General features: G+C 42.5%; 1 protein-coding gene across 1 annotated transcript in view; it reads left to right on the forward strand.

Annotated features, from left to right (window-relative positions):
* Positions 1 to 18,789, forward strand: part of emid1 (EMI domain containing 1) — a 438,363-nt gene that overhangs the window by 301,947 nt on the left and 117,627 nt on the right. Inside the window, exons 5-6 of the mRNA XM_063034463.1 lie at positions 4,306 to 4,367; positions 9,013 to 9,157. Coding sequence (XP_062890533.1) covers positions 4,306 to 4,367; positions 9,013 to 9,157 — 207 coding nt within the window. The remainder of the gene's footprint in view (positions 1 to 4,305; positions 4,368 to 9,012; positions 9,158 to 18,789) is intronic.

Consider the following 18,789-nt stretch of genomic DNA (forward strand, 5'->3'; position numbering starts at 1 on the left):
TCAGTGCTTGAGGCTGATTGCAGCCTGAGGTTTCTCCTTCCGGTTTAAAAAAATCCCTCTCCCCTCTTCCTCTATTCCCCGCTCTGGCCTCTTACCTCTTCTCACCTGCCTATCACCTCCCTCCGGGTCCCCTCCGGGTCCCCTCCTCCTTCCCTCTCTCTTCCGTTCCACTCTCCTCTCCAACCAGCTTCCTTCTTCTCCAGCCCTTTATCTTTCCAACCCACCTGGCTTCATCTATTACCTTCTGGCTATCCCCCCCCTCCCCGCCCCCCCTGCCTTTTTACTCTGGCATCTTCCCCTTCCTTCTCAGCACTGATCTTCCACCAATAGTAAGTCCATCTCCGCTCTGCTCTTGGGCTACTAGGCCCTAGGTTCCAATCTGAAGGGTCTTTGATTCTGGCCTGACGCCATACTGGGCCCCAATCCACCACTGTGCTGCTAGGCTGCTGGAGCCCTGGCCTTTCTCTGGGCCCTGGTCTCCCAGTGACTTGGACCCTTCTGCTGCTGCCTTGGACCTCACAGTCTTCTCTGTGGTCCTCCATCTCTGGCCCCTAGACTGTTGCTACCCTGCTTCTGGGAATGGAGATTTACGCAGAAACAAAAGTCGATTCAGAGCCAGAGACGTGGTCCACCAGTGATTATATCTTAAGAAAAGCCATTAAAAGTTCCATTCAAGATTATTTAGTATTTCTCAGCGGATTTCTGAACGAGATCTTATTACAGTATGATGTTATTGTCATATCAAATAATTGATTCTGCATTGAATGATCTGCAAGCTAAGCGCCCCCATGGAGGAGCAGGAAACTGCTGTCAGCAACTTTTGGATTTTCATGTTTAACTGAGCAAATGCAATGCCAGAAGTTGCTGGAATGTTATAGCAGCGGGGACGGCCGCTGACAGCTTCATTGTCATCCCAGCGGATATTCATCTGGCCATTCAGCGCCTGCGTGCGTGGCATGAGCAATGCCTCAACGCTGAACCAGAGACCCTGTCCCGTGGATGTTTTGCCCTGGGGCATTTTCATTCTCTTCCTCACCCACTCTAAAAAATGGAATCAAGCAGTGTCCTGTTGGGCTTTTCAATGTGCAGAGCTCCTTGTTTTACTTTTTGTCATCTGGCAGGGTACCAAAAACATTCCTCTTGGCTACTCTACACTAACAACCCATTATATGTGTTGTAATGTTAGAGATTATTAAAATATTCAATGGATCTGGCAGTCAACTGAAGACTTGCTTAATATTTTCATTGTTTTAAGTGTCGATATGGTAAAATGACTGACAGATTAAAATAAATCACTTAATTAAACCCAATAGCAAATGTTAAGTGTATAGAGAGATACCATCTGCAATACTTGCAGCAGCCAATCCTTCAGAGCCCCTCACAAATGCTTCCAGTGCAGGGAGTTCATGAAACCATTGCTTTCCACGATTCATTGAAACTCGGTATGAGGCCCAGTGTCTGCTGTTCCTTGCATCTCTCCTTTCAGATGCAGACGTTTATTTCTGAGCTCTTCCCTCTCTCCTCTACACGCTGAAAAATGAATATAACCTAATTTATAGGACTACACATATGCAAACTATTTCAGTGGCTGAGATGCGGGGGGGGGGGAAATTAACTTCTCCACTTCTGCAGGTTAAGGCTTGCAATAACTGAAAAAAGCATTCCAAGACCCTGTTTGATATGTTTAGTTGATGCTGTGGCAGGGAGTTATTGTCAATACAATGTCTGGGGTTATGGAGGAGAAAGCCATTCGGGCTTCTCTTTTGGAAATCCATCTGTGAACTTGTTCAGCTGGATAAAATGTACCAAGTTATTGTCATTTAACTATATACATGTACAGTTGGCCCTCCTTATCCGCAAGGGATTGGTTTCAGGACCCCTCGCGGATACCAAAAAACGCAGATGCTCAAGCCCCTTATTCAACCTGGCCCAATGCGGTGGATTTTAGGACCCTGCGGAACCCCGGACCTTATTTAACCTGTTTCAGTGCGGTGGAGATTAGGACCCGGCGGAGGAGCTCTGAATCCACAGTGTTTCTGCTCTTGAAAATAATCACGATCACGATTGAAAATAAAGTGGAAATAAAAAAGCGATCAGAAAGAGGTGAAATGCCATCGGTCATTGGAAAAGTGCTAGGCTACAGTCGGTCAATGATCGGAACTATTTTAAAGGATAAAGTGAGAAAGGGCCCTGCCCCGATGAAAGCTACAATTATTACCAAGCAATGCAGTGGTTTAATTATTGGGTTTTGGGGTTTTGATCCTCCACATCAACCCGACAGGAATGGAGAGCGTGCTCGGGAGCGGTCTGTCACTGGATTGAACTCGGGAACTTCCGTTCCCGACCCGGCGCTGAAACGTACGTTTCTTAAGTGTTTTATATGCATAGAAGGGTAAAATATATACTATATACTAAGACAAACGTTTGACTAACTGACGCCAAATAATATCGGATGTACCTGTTCCGACTTACTTAGTAAGAGAACTTACGGTTTTTTTTCGATCCTGATCCACGATAACCTATGCACATCCTCCCGAATACTTTAAATCATCTCCAGATTACTTGTAATACCTAATACAATGTAAATGCTATGTAAAATAGTTGTTATACTGCATTGTTTAGGCGATAATGACAAGAAAAAGCTGTACATGCTGGAAGAGCACATCCGGGTTTTCTCGATTCGCGGCTGGTTGAATTCGCGCATGCGGAACTCGCGGATAAGGAGGACTGACTGTATACCATCAAGCGAGACAATGTTTCTTCAGACCAGGGTGTAAAGCACAGTACTACACATTAGACACAATAACTTAGGAAAGTAATAATTAAATCTACAAGTGAATTATGCAGAAATAAACAAAGTGCATAAATTAAATATTGTCAGGTACAGAACAAATTAACCAGTGACACTTCGAGTGCGATGCTGCAGGGAGTTTGGAAGCCTCATGGCTTGAGGGAAGAAGCTGTTTCCCATCCTGACTATTCTTATCCTCATGCATCAGAGTCTCCTGCCTCTTTGATGCTGGGAGGATGGGTGGGATCATAGTCATAGTCATAGTCATAGTCATACTTTATTGATCCCAGGGGGAAATTGGCTTTCGTTACAGTTGCACCATAAATAATTAATAAAACCATAAATAGTTAAATAGTAATATGTAAATTATGCCAGTAAATTATGAAATAAGTCCAGGACCAGCCTATCGACACAGGGTGTCTGACCCTCCAAGGGAGGAGTTATAAAGTTTGATAGCCACAGGCAGGAGTGACTTCCTATGACGCTCTGTGCTGCATCTCGGTGGAATGAGTCTCTGGCTGAATGTACTCCTGTGCCCACCCAGTACATTAAGTAGTGGATGGGAGACATTGACCAAGATGGCATGCAACTTGGACAGCATCCTCTTTTCAGACACCACCGTGAGAGAGTCCAGTTCCATCCCCACAACATCACTGGCCTTACGAATGAGTTTGTTGATTCTGTTGGTGTCTGCTACCCTCAGCCTGCTGCCCCAGCACACAACAGCAAACATGATAGCACTGGCCACCACAGACTCGTAGAACATCCTCAGCATCGTCCAGCAGATGTTAAAGGACCTCAATCTCCTCAGGAAGTAGAGACGGCTCTGACCCTCCTTGTAGACAGCCTCAGTGTTCTTTGACCAGTCCTAGTTTATTGTCAATTCATACCCCCAGGTATTTGTAGTCCTCCACCATGTCCACACTGACCCCCTGGATGGAAACAGGGGTCACCAGTACTTTAACTCTCCTCGGGTCTACCACCAGCTCCTTAGTCTTTTTCACATTAAGCTGCAGATAATTCTGCTCACACCATGTGACAAAGTTTCCTACAGTAGCCCGTACTCAACCTCATCTCCCTTGCTGATGCATCCAACTATGGCAGAGTCATCCGAAAACTTCTGAAGATGACAAGACTCTGTGCAGTAGTTGAAGATCCTTAATAATACTAAGATAGTACTATATCTGAATTAAACTTTAGAATTCTCCATCGGCTTAATTGGTATGTATGTGGAACTGAACTTTTACAGATAAGGCATCAAATGGGTTGGGGCCTGCCTATGTTGGGTTAGCAAGAAGTTGTAATGTACGTGGTTTGTTTTCCCAAGAAAAGCAACTGTGATTTTATTTTGACGTGGATTTTGAAATGAAATTTAACAAGACAGAAAAGATAACTCGAGATATTTAGTATTGTACAACAATTCATAACATACATCTTAGCATAACCCTTTTTGTTTAATCCTTCAATATTTAAAAAAGCTTGAAATTCTAATTAAAATTGCTACTCTTTTACAGATTGTTTGAACTGCAGTAAAATTTCCCAGCTGACAGATCGTTTGAGTACACTGGAGGCAAAGGTACATTGAGTTGAATTGTAAATGCTTGATTTTACTCAAAATGGACAGCACAGAAAATTGCATTCATTCCATCCCCATCAATATAGCCTTCCAATATATTCTTCTATTCCCTTTTCTCCCTTTCAAACATCTAGCATCTAAGCTTATTTACTTCCATTGTGGCAGTACCTTCTTTTACGTCAGGTATGGTTCTGCTACTGGTAGAGCCTGTTTGCATGTTTCTTTTGTGTGGGAGTAAGGGGGTTGATGTTTGATCATTTTTTCTTGGAATGTGTTGGTTGCGTGATTCTTTGTTTCATGAGTGTCTGTGGGGAAGACAAATTTTAGGGCTGTGTACTGCATACGTACTTTGATAATAAATGCACTTTGAATCATAGAATCCCTTTAAGTGGAAAAAAAACTCTCACTTTTCCTACTTAATTTTGGTACCCATCAAGTCTTTGTAGTCTTAAAAGTGGAATCTCCCTGTAGCCACCCATCTCAGTTCTACTTCCCATTCCTATTCTGATATGTCAGTCCATGGCCTCCTCTACTGCCGCGACGAGGCCACATTCAGGCTGAAGGAGAAACACCTTATATTCTGTCTGAATAGTCTCCAACCTGTGGCAAGAACATCAATTTCTTGCACTTCCTATAATTGCCTCCCTGCCCCCCACCCTTCTTCACCATTCCCCGTTCCTGTTTCCTTCTCCCACCTTATCTCCTTACCATCACCTCCCTCTGGTTCTCCTCCCCTTTTCCTTTTTCCCATGGTCTTCTGTCCTCCCCTATCAGATTCCCCCTTTAATTCTTTCACCAATCAACATTCCAGCTCGTTACATCACACCTCCCCCTTTCCCGGTTTTGCCTATCACCTGCCACGTTGTACTTCTCCCTCCCCTCCCCGCACCTTCGTATTCTGACTTCTCCCCTTCCTTTCCTGTTCTGAAGAAGGGTCTCGGCCCAAAACATCGACTGTTTACTCTGTTCCACAGATGTTGCCCGGCCTGCTGTGCCCTCCAGCATTTTATGTGTGATGCTATGCCTTTGTCGTCCCAGACTTTGATGATAGAACTATTCTTTATTGGTTTGTTGTCCAGTCTGGTCATTATTTTAAAGGTTTCCATTACATCCTGCCTCGGACAACTACTTTTCCTTGGATATTATCTTGCCCTTTTCAGTCCTTCTTTGACAGCTGTAATATCTGAGTTCTGGTCCCATCTTTGTTTTTAACCTTCTTGATCTTGCTTCATTGTAGAATAGAGTCCAAAATTGTGCACAGTATTCTTATATCCAAAATAAGTGCAGTCGTTTTAATATTTTAAATATCTATATACTTGGTGCTTTGAATTGCTTTCCTGACCCATGATAATATTTATAATAATTATATTTTATTTTGATCAAAGTCAAATTCTACAAAAGAAGACAAATACCTGCAATGGTTTCAAATCATAATTATTATTATTACCACCAGCCGGCCGATATTATTATTACTGTTTTCAAAAAGCACTTGTAACTTGGTAAAAGTGATGCAACGTATGAGTTACATTCATTGACACCTGGTTGGGAACTTCCCGAAAGCGTCACCGAGGTATTTTGACATTATGAAATGATAACATTCTGTGGAAAGCTACTCAAAGGAAACTATTTGAATGGCACAACGCTTTATCGTACCAGAGTCCCAGGTTCCATTCCCACCACTGCCTGTAAGAAGTTTGTAAGTTCTCCCTATGACCGCGTGGGTTTAAGTAATTTTTTACATTAATTACTTCATCGTTACTTAACTGCAAAGAATCCAGGCAAAATATAGCCTACTCGTTGTTGCAAGCAAGAGATGGAAAATACAATTAATAACCAAAGGGCCCTCAAGGAAGCAAACAACTTTCCCCAATTTATCTTCATTTGAAAGCCTAATGCTAATGTTCAAACTATTAGCACAAGAGTTTTTTTCGTTTTCACAACTTTACTTTCTCCGTTTAGTACACTGGGCTGCCATTTTCTTAGCCAACATCCCTTCCCACCTTTGTGCACTTGTCCACGGCAGGGAAAGTGAACATCCCAACGAAAGGCCTACGTAGCCCAAATGGACAGAACTCAATAATCTCCCATCACCTTTCATGTATATATGTAAATTAAATGTCCATTTGGTGTAGGCTTACTAATTCTAATTGTAAGCTGTGATTGGTGATGTAATTATGTCCCTCGCTTTGTTATTGATTAATTCTTACATGTGATAATACAATTTGTTTCGGTTTAGACTCGAACCTCATTGCTTTGTAGATTCAAACAGGCTGAGATCATCATAATCTTGATAATTGTTTTACAGATTTTCCCTAATATTTTAATCATCAAGTTATCACACACTTTGTGGTTGAGCAAATGATTCAATTTGTTTATTTTCCCCTGTACATTGGGCGCCACGGTAGCATAGCGGTTAGCTTGACACTGTTATATCTCGGGGGCATCAGAGTTCAGAGTTCGGAGTTCAGTTCCAGCATCCTCCGTAAGGAGCTTGTATGTCCTCCCCATGGAATGTGTGGATCTTCCCCAAGTGCTCCCGTTTCCTCCCACAGTCCAAACTGGGTAGGCTAATTGGTCTTTGTGTCAGTTGCCCCATGATTAGGTTAGGGTTAAATTGAGGTAGTTGGGGGTTGCCGGGGCAACACTGCTCAAAGGGCTGGAAGGGCCCAATGCCGCAATGGATCACTAAATAAATAAATAGAGCTTCACATCTGGTCGAGGAGAGTCAGGCCATCTCCATGCTTGGTTAGTGGAGTGAAAGAGTCAGATTTTATTCTGACTAAGTGTGGCAGCTGACCAGTGCATGGAGCCAGATGGGAAATTAGGGAGGGGATTTCCTCTTCCACTATCGGCCACCAATAGCACGCTGACAGCATCACTCAAGCTCAATATGTGAGGCATGATTGCTTAGACCAAATACTGCTATTAGGAGCAGAATGAGGCCATTTGGCCCATCGAGTCTGCTCTGTCATTTTATCAAGGCTGATCCATTTCCCTCTCAGACCCAATCTCCTGCCTTCTACCTGTATCACTTCATGCCCTAACTAATCAAGAATCTATCAATCTCTGTCTTAAATATATCCACTGACTTGGCCTCCACAGCAGCCTGTGGCAACAAATTCCACCGATTCACAACTCTCTGGCTGAAGAAATTCCTCCTCATCTCTATTCCAAAAGGACTCCCCTCCATTCTAAGGCCGTGCCCTGTGGTCTTAGACTCCCCACCATAGGAAACACCCTCTCCACATTCACTCTATCACGGCCTTTCAACATTCGATGAGATTCCTCCCCCCGCCGACCTCATTCTTCTGAAAAATGAGTTCAGGCCCAGAGCAATGAAACATTCCTCATACGATAAGCCTTTCAATCCCGGAATCATTTTTGTGGAGCTCCTTTGAATCCTCTCCAATGTAAGCACATCCTTTCTTCAATAAGGGGCACAAAACTGCTCACATGAACACAACCTCACTACATTTTTATTTCTGTTATTTTGTACTATGTATTTTAACTTAACTATTTAATAGACATACATATACTTAATGTAACGAACTTTTTCCCTCTATATTTATTTATCATGTATTTCATTGTACTGCTGCCATAAACCTAACAAACTTCACGACATATGCCAGTGATATTAAATCTGATTCTGACACTACTCCAAAGGAGGCCTCACCAATGCCTTATACAGCCTTAACATTACATCTTTGCTTATATATGCTAATTCTCTCAAAATGAATGCTAATATTACATTTGCCTTCCTCATCACCAACTCAACCTGCAAATTAACCTTTTGGAAATCCTGTATGAGGACTCCCAAGTCTCTTAAAGCAACTAAGTTCAAGAAGCCCCATTCAAAAATGCAATAAGTACATTTTGCACAAGGCATTTAGATAAAGGGTACAACTCCTCTGAATAATTTATGAAGCAATGTCCATAAATGTTGTTGAACAAGATTTAAACTTGCTTAAAACAGATAAATTTTAAGAAACGTGTAGAAAGATAAGATCAAAATGAAACCTCAGTTGGAGTTAAGCTCCAGCACAAACATGTTGGTTCACCCTGGGTTAATCATTCATTCTCCTTTCGTCAAGATCAACTTTAGCTGCCAGATCAGAGGATTTATGTTGTAATCATGACTAAATTACAAGCCTGGGATTTAATCTGATCTTGGTTCCATTTCCATTTTAAGCTTCACATTTTAAAAGCATTTTACAGTAAGATGCAGTCCTCTGGAAAAGTCTTGGGTACGCTATTTTTTTAATATGGTTTCTGATCTCAGCAACATCGAGGCTGTCGGGGATTACCTGGAGAGCCAGAATCAAGTCAGACAGCCAAAGACTGCAGGAGAACTGTGGCAAGATGCTTGGATCAACCTATCAGGCAATTTTCTGATGCAAAGGCATGACAATGTACCTAAGAGAATTGAAGGCAAAAGGTGGTCACACCAAATATTGTTTCGATTTAGTTGTTTACTGCTCTTAGTAGTAACTTTTTGACATTTGGAAACTTTTCATTGTTTTTGAAGGCATCTTCACTTTACAGATTTTTTTACGTGTGCCTTCTAGCTGTGTACATGTAAGCAGCCTTCCTTGGGCTTACAAATAACACCCACAAATGTTCTTCTAACTTTTTCCTCGCATTCCAGGTTGCTTTACTGGCAGCCGCAGAGCCAGTGAGCCCTCTGTTCACAAGTCACGGGCACCTCACAGTTAAAGGAGCCCCCGAAGATGCTTTTAAGCTGCGAGGAGCTCCAGCAGCTCGAGGGGTACCTGGAACTAGGGGGCCAAAAGGTCAGTAATAACAAACCGTGCCATGTTTCCTTTCGAATCTGTTTTGTGTTTAGGTGAGCTGACTGCAGGATGTGGGCGCCACAGTGGTGTAGTGATTAGCACGATACCTATCACAGCTGGGGGCGTTGGAGTGCGGAGTTCAATTCCAATGTCATCTGTAAGGAGTCCTCCCGGGGGAATGCGTGGGTTTTCTCCGGGTGCTCTGGTTTCCTCCCAGAAGGGCCTGTTCCATGCTGTTTCTCAATAAGTAATTAAATAATCCTTTGAACAAAATTATTCTCGTCATAGTTTGGCACATTTCTGACTGCACGGGAGAAGCTTGTTCATGGTTCATGAAGGAACACGCACAAAATGCTGGAGGAGCTCAGCTGGTTGGGCAGCATCTATGGAGGAGAATAAACAGTCAGTGTTTCGGGCTGAGGCCATTCATTCGGGGGGAGGTCTTGGCCTGAAGCATTGACTGTCTGTTCCCCTCCATGGATGCTACCTAACCTGGTAAGTTCCTCCAGTACATGGTATGTATTCCTCACGATTTACCGCATCTGCAGAATCTCTAGTGCATATGGTTCTTTAATATTTTTGTTTGTTTTCAACTGTAGATTGCGTAGTATTAAAATGTTGGAGCTGCAACCGTTGACCTGTTTAGTTTAAACCATTCCATTTTTGGATGCTCTATTCCATCTTGCACTGCCCCTCAGCTGAGACGGTTCCACGAAAGTCTTTTAAATGCCGAGGGCAGCTTGTGGCATGCCTGGTGCGTTTCCGCAGAGGGGCCAAGTTCAGAATAAGTCTCCATGAAATGGAGGAATTAGAAGAAATGTTCACCAAAGATGACATGGTGTGTTTATTAGGAAAGAAGGGTTTTCATTACACCAGAAAAGATTGAAATACTATTTGAGAGAGGATATTCAAAATTGATTTTACATGTGATGAAGTATGTGAATGAACATATACTGTATACCTCTCCGCTTCTACCGTGCGTTTGGCATTACTGATCAAAGGCAAAGTGTTACTTAAGCACACTGCCTGAGAAAGTGGTGCAGGCAGGTAACCTCAAGATATCTGGATAAGTATCTGGAATTAGCAAAGCGCAGTGGACTGCGAATCAAGCACTGATAAATGGGATTTGTATCGATAGATATGTGCTGGTTATTTTGGACCAGAATGTGCATCATTATGATTCTACGGAATGTTCAGCAAGAACATTTTGGTAAGGTACAGAGTAAAGCAAGTTCCACTGGTTCAAAGATTCAAAGCACATTTATCATTACAGCATGTATGCATCATACAACCCTTCTCCACAGACAGCCACGAACCAGAGAAACCAAAGAGAACCTGTTCAAAGAAAAAGATCAATCCCCCTCACGTGCAAAAAAAAACCCAAATCACACAACTTACTAGAAAGAGGGCAGATGAGGAGGACTTGTAACCCTCTTTAATGTAGACCATTCTTGGGACAAGTACTAGAAAAGCACTTCTGCGATTTAACTCTGTGAAGCATTACGGCTTGTGTCATGTTATACATCTTGAATTCTTGGGTCAAGTGACTTCGGCTTGTCTGCATTTTCAACCACAATGTTGAAATATTCAGGTGTGCTGTCTTTTGCTTTTGCAGGCACAAGTGCAGTGGAAGCAAATTGTATTGTGACAAAAAAATGTTATTTGATATGCACAAACCCAAAGCTTGTTTTGATTAGTATTGCAAAGCAAATCCTGTTGGCAAAATTATGAAAAATATCCTGTATGAGATTTTATTGAAATAGTCTGTGGATCATAAAACTTTCTGAAGGAACATCATAAATCTTACAGGTAAAACAATATTTTGCTCTAGTAGGACCGTACTGGATGAATGGCAAATAGTAAAACAAAGTGAGACACAGAATTTCAGATGGTAATGAGGAGGCATGTAAGAGCAAGATAGATCAGCTGGATGAGAGGTGTCACAGCAACAATCATGCACTCAAAGTCAGTAAGACCAACATATTGATGCAATTACAAAGAAGACACTACAGCGGCTGTATTTCATTAGAAGTTTGAGGAGTCTTGGTATGTCACCAAAGACACTCGCACGTTTCTACAGATGGACTATGTATGATAACTGGTTGCATCACGGTCTGGTACAGAGAAGCTAATGCATAGTATCGCAGAAAGTTGCAGAAAGTTGTAAACTCAGCCAGCTCCATCATGGGTACAAGCCTCCCCAGCATCTCAGACACCTGCAAAAAATGATTCCTCAAAAAGACAGCATCCATCTTTAAGGACCCCCATCACACAGGCCATGCCCTCTTCTCATTGCTACCATCAGGAAAGAGGTACAGGAGCCTGATGACACACCTTGCTTCAAGAAGTTTCTTTTGTGATACAGTGTGGAGTAGGCCTATATGGCCCTTCGGGAAATTTCTGCCAACTGTGATGGATATTCACTTCTTGGTCTCTTTGTCATTCTTGGTTGTTTGCCAATCTTGCTTTCTAAACACAGTGTCTGCTGTCAGATCACAAACAGATGTAAGTAAACCTCCAACTAACAGTTGTTTGACTTCTGGTCATGAAGGGAAGTTGATCTTCAGTTCTTGAAATGTAAATGGCAAGCACTAATCACCCTGAGGATAAAATAAGTATTATCTAAAGAACAGCTTTTCAATCAAGTTTTGTGGATATTTTTGTCTTTCTGTCTGCAAGAAGTAAGATTTAGCTCACTGCACCTGCTTTATTACTGCTCAAGAAGCAGTATAAGATAATGGGTTGTTTAATTCGGGTTTTTCAAACAGAGAAGCTGACTCTTAAGTTACTTGATTCAAGGAAACTTGTAGAAAAGATGGATAATATTATTTAGCATATTAATAACAATGATGTGTTTACATTTGGAAGGTTTAACGTGATCAAGGAAGTTAGCTTCACAGCTTTATACCATTAATGGAAGGTAGCTAAAGAACTATGTCTCCAAAATGCTTTTATACCATTTATGTTGGCATCTGAAGAAATATCATATGTGTATGAAGTCACCCAACTGGTAGAAGAAGGACATAAATGTGGAGAGCAATTCAGGTTTATTAGGAGGTGTTGAACAACATCAAGAAGAATGATAGGAAGATGGGATGAAAAGAATCCATTCCTGTAGCTTCGGTTTCTGTGACGAATGCCTTGCTCATACACAACATGGTGTGTCCTTTCAGTTTATAGGAATTGTACCTGTGCTTTAGAAATCCACTGGGTTTAAGAAATGCTTTGTGTTTTAGAAAGGGTTTGTAATTGAGAAATAAATATTTAAAATAGTAATCTGCTGTGAATTTTAAATGTATTTTAAGAATGTGCAGATTCAAACCTTTATCACTGTAAATAAATTAACTGTGTTTTAAGCTACATTGTTAATTGGAAATACCTTCTCCTGGTCAGGAGGAGTGGACCCACCACTCAAATAGTGGACATTGGTAGCTAAATCTCGCTGCAGAGAATATTTAGGGAAGTAAACTAGTCTTTGAAGATTGAGTAGTTACAGTAGAATCTCCCTTTAGTGTAAGGGTCCCCATCTTGGGGTCCATGGACCCTCAGTTAATTGTAATGGTTCGTGACATAAAAACATTGGGAACACATGCTTTAGCGAGAGTATTTGTGGCTAGTTATATTCAATAGTGCTTAAGACCTTTGTTTGAGCTGACAACCTTTGCAGTCAGCAAGCTCAATACCATCACAGAACCCAGTACAGCATGTTGGATAATTCAAGGACGATGATGTGCGTCAGAAGAGGTGCTGGTGCAATATAATCATCTCATACTGCCAAAAATCAGTAGGCAGAAGTGAGCTAGGTAGGGACCACTGAAAGACACTCTGCAAACACTAAGGGTAATAGCAAATTTTATTTCAAGCATGAAAGCTGAAATAATAAATAATGTGTGTTCAATGTCAAGTTGTGCTCATAGAAGATCTCTGTGGCAAGCTATTCCACATTTTTAATCACTTGCATCATATCTGTTACAAAAAAATCATGGTTTGATTTTGAGTTGTGAACCAACCTTATACACAAACAGAGAGGTTTTTATAGTTAATTCATGTCTTGATTTGGATTAATGGATACATTTGAGTGGATTTTTACTACATATTGCTTGGTTTACTTTTTGCCAGGAATACCTGAAATTAAATCCACCAGATAACAAAGGTTAGTCATGCTTTTCAAATCAAAGTCCTACATCTGAGTAATCTTGCATATGTAGGGACTAGACCTCAAGCCATGGTGTCACCTGTTTACAGCCACCAACAGAGAGGTATTGGAGCCGGTTCACTCCACCAGGGGCAGTATGGTGTGGCATCCAGACCAGAGACAGTGCTGCCCCCCAGTGTTCACTCAGCAGAAGACAGGCCCTGTTGTGGTCGACTGCAGATGGATGGCCCGAGTTTGAACTTCTTTATTGCGTGGCTGTAATACCAGTATATGCTTGCTATCTTGTATGTGTTGCATGTGCTTTGTGCTGTGTGTGACTGTTGGTACTGTGTTTTTCACCTTGACCCCAGAGTAATGTTGTCTCATTTGGCTCTATTCATGAGTGCTCACGATGGTTGAATGACCATTTGAGTGAACTTTGTGTACCTTAAAGATGCTCTCCAAAGGACATTGCTGTTAAGGAGCACTGACAATAAATAAAATTATCTCTAATAGTTTCCAGACATCATATTATCAGGCAATTATTCCGATAATTAGAACTAAACACTTAGAGGGCTAGATGATTTTGAAATTTTTCTTCAGGAGGAAGTTGCATCTGAGTTAGTTCCATGTCATTGAGAAGATAGATCCAGAAATTCTATTGTATTTCTTTTTTTCTATAAATGAATGCAAGAAGATGAATCTCAAGGCAGGATACAGTAATACACACAAAATGCTTCAGGAATTCAGCACATCGGGCAGCCACTATGGAGAGGAATAAAGAGCCAACATTTCAGCCCAAGATCCTTCACAAGAAACATCGACTCTTTATTCTTCTCCATCGATGCTGCCTGGCCTGCTGACTTCCTCTAGCATTTTGTGTGTATTAATCTGGATTTTCAATATCTGCATAATATCCTGTGTTTAGTATATGGTAACATGTGTGTACTTTTGATAATGATTTTATTTTGAACTTTGAAAATGCTGTGATTTACAAGGGCTGTAAGTGCAATCGACAAAGTTCTGCTGGACGGGAGAATGGTCTTTGAGAGTCCATTTGATCTTGTAATGTGGCCGTACTATCTCAGTTTCCTCTTCTTTACTGTGGACAGTAGATCTTCGATGTGTCTCACGTGCTGGGTGATGGTTCTTTGTACTTCATCGTTTGAGACATGGTCGGTATGGGAGATGCTGAACAGCATCCTGAAGCACCTCATTTCTACTGCCTGGATCTTCTTTTGCAGTTCCACTGTCGAAGTCCATGATCTACATGCAGACAAAAAGATGGGGAGCATAAGTGCATGCAGGAGTTTCAACTTGGATCTGAGAGCGATCGTAATGTCTCTCCAGACCGGTTTTAGTTCAGCCAGCATTGCTGTTGTTTGGGCTGCCCTTGGTTGATGGTGACGCCAAGATAGTTGAACCCTTTGACCGTCTCTAGTTCTTGTCCACGGACTAAATTTTGTTGTGATTGGTTCCTCGGTGTTTCTCATCAGCTTGGGTTTCTCTGTGCTGATCTCCATGCCGTATCTGGTAGATGTACCATCCAGGCGCTTCACAAGGCAGGCCAATTCATCCTCACCTCCTGCCAGCCCATCAGTGTCATCAGCGAACCTGAGGTTGGTTATGATCTGTCCTCTGGTTCTGACTGTGCCTATATGGTCTTCCAGGGCATCTGTCATTGTTTGCTCCAGGAAAATATTGAACAGCATGGGTGAAAGGAGGCAGCCTTGTCAGACTCCAGCTGATGTGTGGAACCACTCTCCAGCTGTGCCTTGAACAAGTACCGCACTGCTAGCACTGGTGTAGAGCTGCTTGATGGTTTGGATCAGCTTCTGGCTTGTGTTGTATCCCTCCTTTACAGCCCAGAGCGCATCATGCCACACCCTATCGAATGCCTTCTTGAAGCCTATGAACACATGGAAGGTGTCCTGTTGGTGTTGGTTGTATTTCTCGCACAGTACTCAGGGGTTGAATATCTGTTCTGTACTTCTTCCACTTCTGAGTCCAACCTGCTCTTCAGTAATTATTTCTTCTGCCTGTGGTTTCAGTCCATTCAAAACACAGACTGAAGATGTTAAATGTGAACCCTTATTAATGAGTGAACATAGGCCATGTGCTTGTCCTTTAGTCATCTTTCAAAGTCACCGTTCACGGAAAAGTCTTACACATAATTTTAAACCAGCATCAATTTCTGCCCATTGATCAAGGTCGACCATGGATGTTGCTTCCCAGCTCTCCACATGATAAGCAAGCCAGGGCAGCACGATATGGGGAACAAGCTGTTGCCCATGTGGCAGGTTCACCCTCTCCACACAGCTGATGAATCTAAAGGAATGGCAGCGACTGATGCAGTTTGGTACCAGCAGCAACGCTGGAGTTGCCAGTCAGCGTTGAACTCAACGTAGGGACTCCAGCTCTGGATTTTTCCTCAGGGTTTACTCCAGAAGCTTTCCCCATAATGGGAATAGCTGAAAGACAGTGGAGGCTTGATAGCAGAGTTTTCCTTCCCCTGGGTGACCTGCCAATCACGACTGACGAGCCCCACCTGCCCGAATTTCTGTGGTGCCATAATGGAAACTGGAGTGCCAGGGATAACATTATGCAGGCCTCCTTTTACTTGTTTTGGAAAGCTTAATTCACGGTCTGCCAACCCGGCCGATGTTAGCCTGGCATGCCAAATGGAGAAACAAGTGGCAGTACACAAAAGATCAGGATGACATTTTGGAGTGACGCGTTCCATTGTTTCAGGCCCCACAGCCCCGTGCGCGCCGTCCACTCGTGGAGCAGGTGGCCACATTGTCCGCACTCGAATGGCTCCTGTTGCGGCTTCCGTGTAGTTAGAATCAAAATGAAAGGTGATCTGCCACGCAGTTTGACCGTGACAAGAAAGAAACAAAACTACTTTCATTCGCTTGGAAGGGCAAGAGTAAAAAAAAAATATTACAAATGCTTCTCTTTACTTTTATCTTGAAAGAATTAGCAGGCCAGAAGTTACTACAACGGCAGGCCCACCTGTGCTTAGCATTGTGCCTTACAACTGCAGGTTTCTCTTTCATCAGTATCTCTTTGTTATTTTGCAGATTGAAACCTCGCCAGCTGCTAATGAGCAGATCGTGCAAAGAGTTGGTGCAGTGCTGCCATATGGATGGGGGAAGAACCGCTGGGGGAAAAAAAAAATTGACAGATAGTTAATCCACTTCCCTGACTAGCTATTCATCAAACCTGACAAAAGGTTAAGAATTATAAACTTATGTCTGAACTCAGTTATTTAAAAATAGTTCAATTGCATGATGCTTATCTACTCACTCGCAGACTTTCCTCGTCACCTGGCATAGGGTCAGTTAGCACATTATATTGCCCAGTATTTGTGCTGGAGAACTGCAGTAAGTTCCCTCTATACTGCATGTGGATCCCACAATCAAGATGCAGTCAGACATCAGTGGTGTTACAGGGTTGTGTTGCTGAGGCTTTGTAAGGCACTGGTGAGGCCTTGCCTTGAGTATTGGGAACAGTTTTGGGCTCCTCGTTGAAGAAAAGGTGTGTTGGCATTGGAGAGGGTTCCGAGGCAGTTCACAAGTATGATTCTGGGAACTAAAGGGTTATCATACGAGGAACATTTGATAGTTCTGTGTCTGCACTCACTGGAATTTAGAACGATGAGAGGGGATATTACTGAAACCTTTCAAAAGTTGAAAGGCCTAGATAGAGTACATGTGGGAAGGATGTTTCCCATGGTGGGGGAGTCTACGACAAGTGGGCACAGCCTCAGGATAGAGGGGGCGTCTATTTAAAACAGAGATGCGGAGAAATTTCTTTAGCCAGAAGGTGGTGAACTTGTGGAATTTGTTACCACAGGCAGCTGTGGAGGCCAGGTTGTTGGGTGTCTCTATGGCAGAGCTTGATACCTTCATGATTGGGCATGGCATCAAAGGTCACAGCGAGAAGGCTGGAAAGTGGGGCTGAGAAGGGAAAAAAAAGGATCAGCCATGATTGAATGGCGGAGCAGGCTCAATGGGACGAATGGCCTAATTCTGCTCCTGTGTCTTATGGTCTTATAACAGGGGTTCCCAAACTTCTTTATGCCATGGACTCATACCATTAAAAGGGAGGACCGTGGACCCCAGGTCGGGAACCCCTGCCCTTGGTAGCGTAATGGTTAGCACAACATTGAACCTGGGTTCAATTCCTGGCACTGCCTGTAAGGAGTTTGTACGCTCTCCCCGAGACTGCATGGGTTTCCTCCGGGTGCTCCGGTTTCCTCCCGCAGTCCAAAAACATACTGGTTGGTTGGTTAACTGGTCATTGTAAATGGTCCCGTGATGAGGCTCAGATTAAATCAGGGGATTGCTGGCTGGCGTGGCGCAAAGGGCCTATTGCAGACCCTGACCAAGAAGAAGAAGATATATCAACACAATTGGCATGAAATATTATCTTGTATTGTGGCTGAGTTTAGGCAACATTTCGAAATGTTTCAACTATCAATAAAAATGCAAACATGTCAGAGTGATGAATTAGATTAGGTCATTCATGTACGTTGGGAGCAGTGAACATGGTGAACAGGTTCTTGAACATGGAAGAGCTCCAGATGGAATCCCAACTGAAATGGGCTGAGAGTAGGTGAAGTACCAGCTGCTTTTCAGTGGAGGTAAGGGAAGATGGGTGGCGGGAAGAAGAGGAAGAATTTTTACATGAATCACCAACAACCACGAATGAGCTGCCAATTTTGAATATATGGGATGATTCTTCATTGTTCTATATAACTCAGATCTTGACTATCAGTTTTAAAGCTGCAGGTGATTTAAAGCTGTGGGAGGATGGTGCCAGAGTCTTGGGTCTTGGGCATGGTTTAATCGACATGATTTGTGGATTGGATTCTGGCGTTCATGTAATGATGTGTTTCTGGCTTCTGGTTACTCCTTTTTTATCGCTATTTTGTGCGATTTTCGGGACAGACTGGCCCTGTGGCCAGCAGCCAACGAACAACATGACGCTAAATTGAACTGAACTGAACTAAACTGAACATTCCTAGATTGTTTCAAAGACTCTGCGGTTTGATGTTTTATATTCCGTGTGACTCTCACTCATTTTTTGCCATTTGCATGATTCGTTCTCTTTTTTATGCGCACAGAGTGCTTGATGTTTTCTTTGAAGGGGTCCCACAGTGTTTCTCTGCTTCGTTGCTGTCTATAGGAAGATGAATCTCAGGATTGTAGAATGTATACATACTTTAATAATAAATATACTTTGAATGTTTGATTGTGCTGTCCGTCTTTTTGTCCATAATATCTGTTTCTCCAGTAAAGACTGACCTACAGCACTTCGAGAACGTCAGATATAAAATAATTATTACCGGATCATTCCTATTGTTAGACAAGCAATATCAGTAAGTCACTGAAGGTAAAGAGGAACTTGCCTTACAACGGAGCAACTTGAAGACTTTGCTCTTGTGATTTTAGTTTATTGAAGCACGCTTGGTGATTCTTAATGCATTCAT

This window comes from Mobula hypostoma, chromosome 27, assembly GCF_963921235.1.
Source record: "Mobula hypostoma chromosome 27, sMobHyp1.1, whole genome shotgun sequence".
In the NCBI taxonomy this organism is placed as follows: domain Eukaryota; kingdom Metazoa; phylum Chordata; class Chondrichthyes; order Myliobatiformes; family Myliobatidae; genus Mobula; species Mobula hypostoma.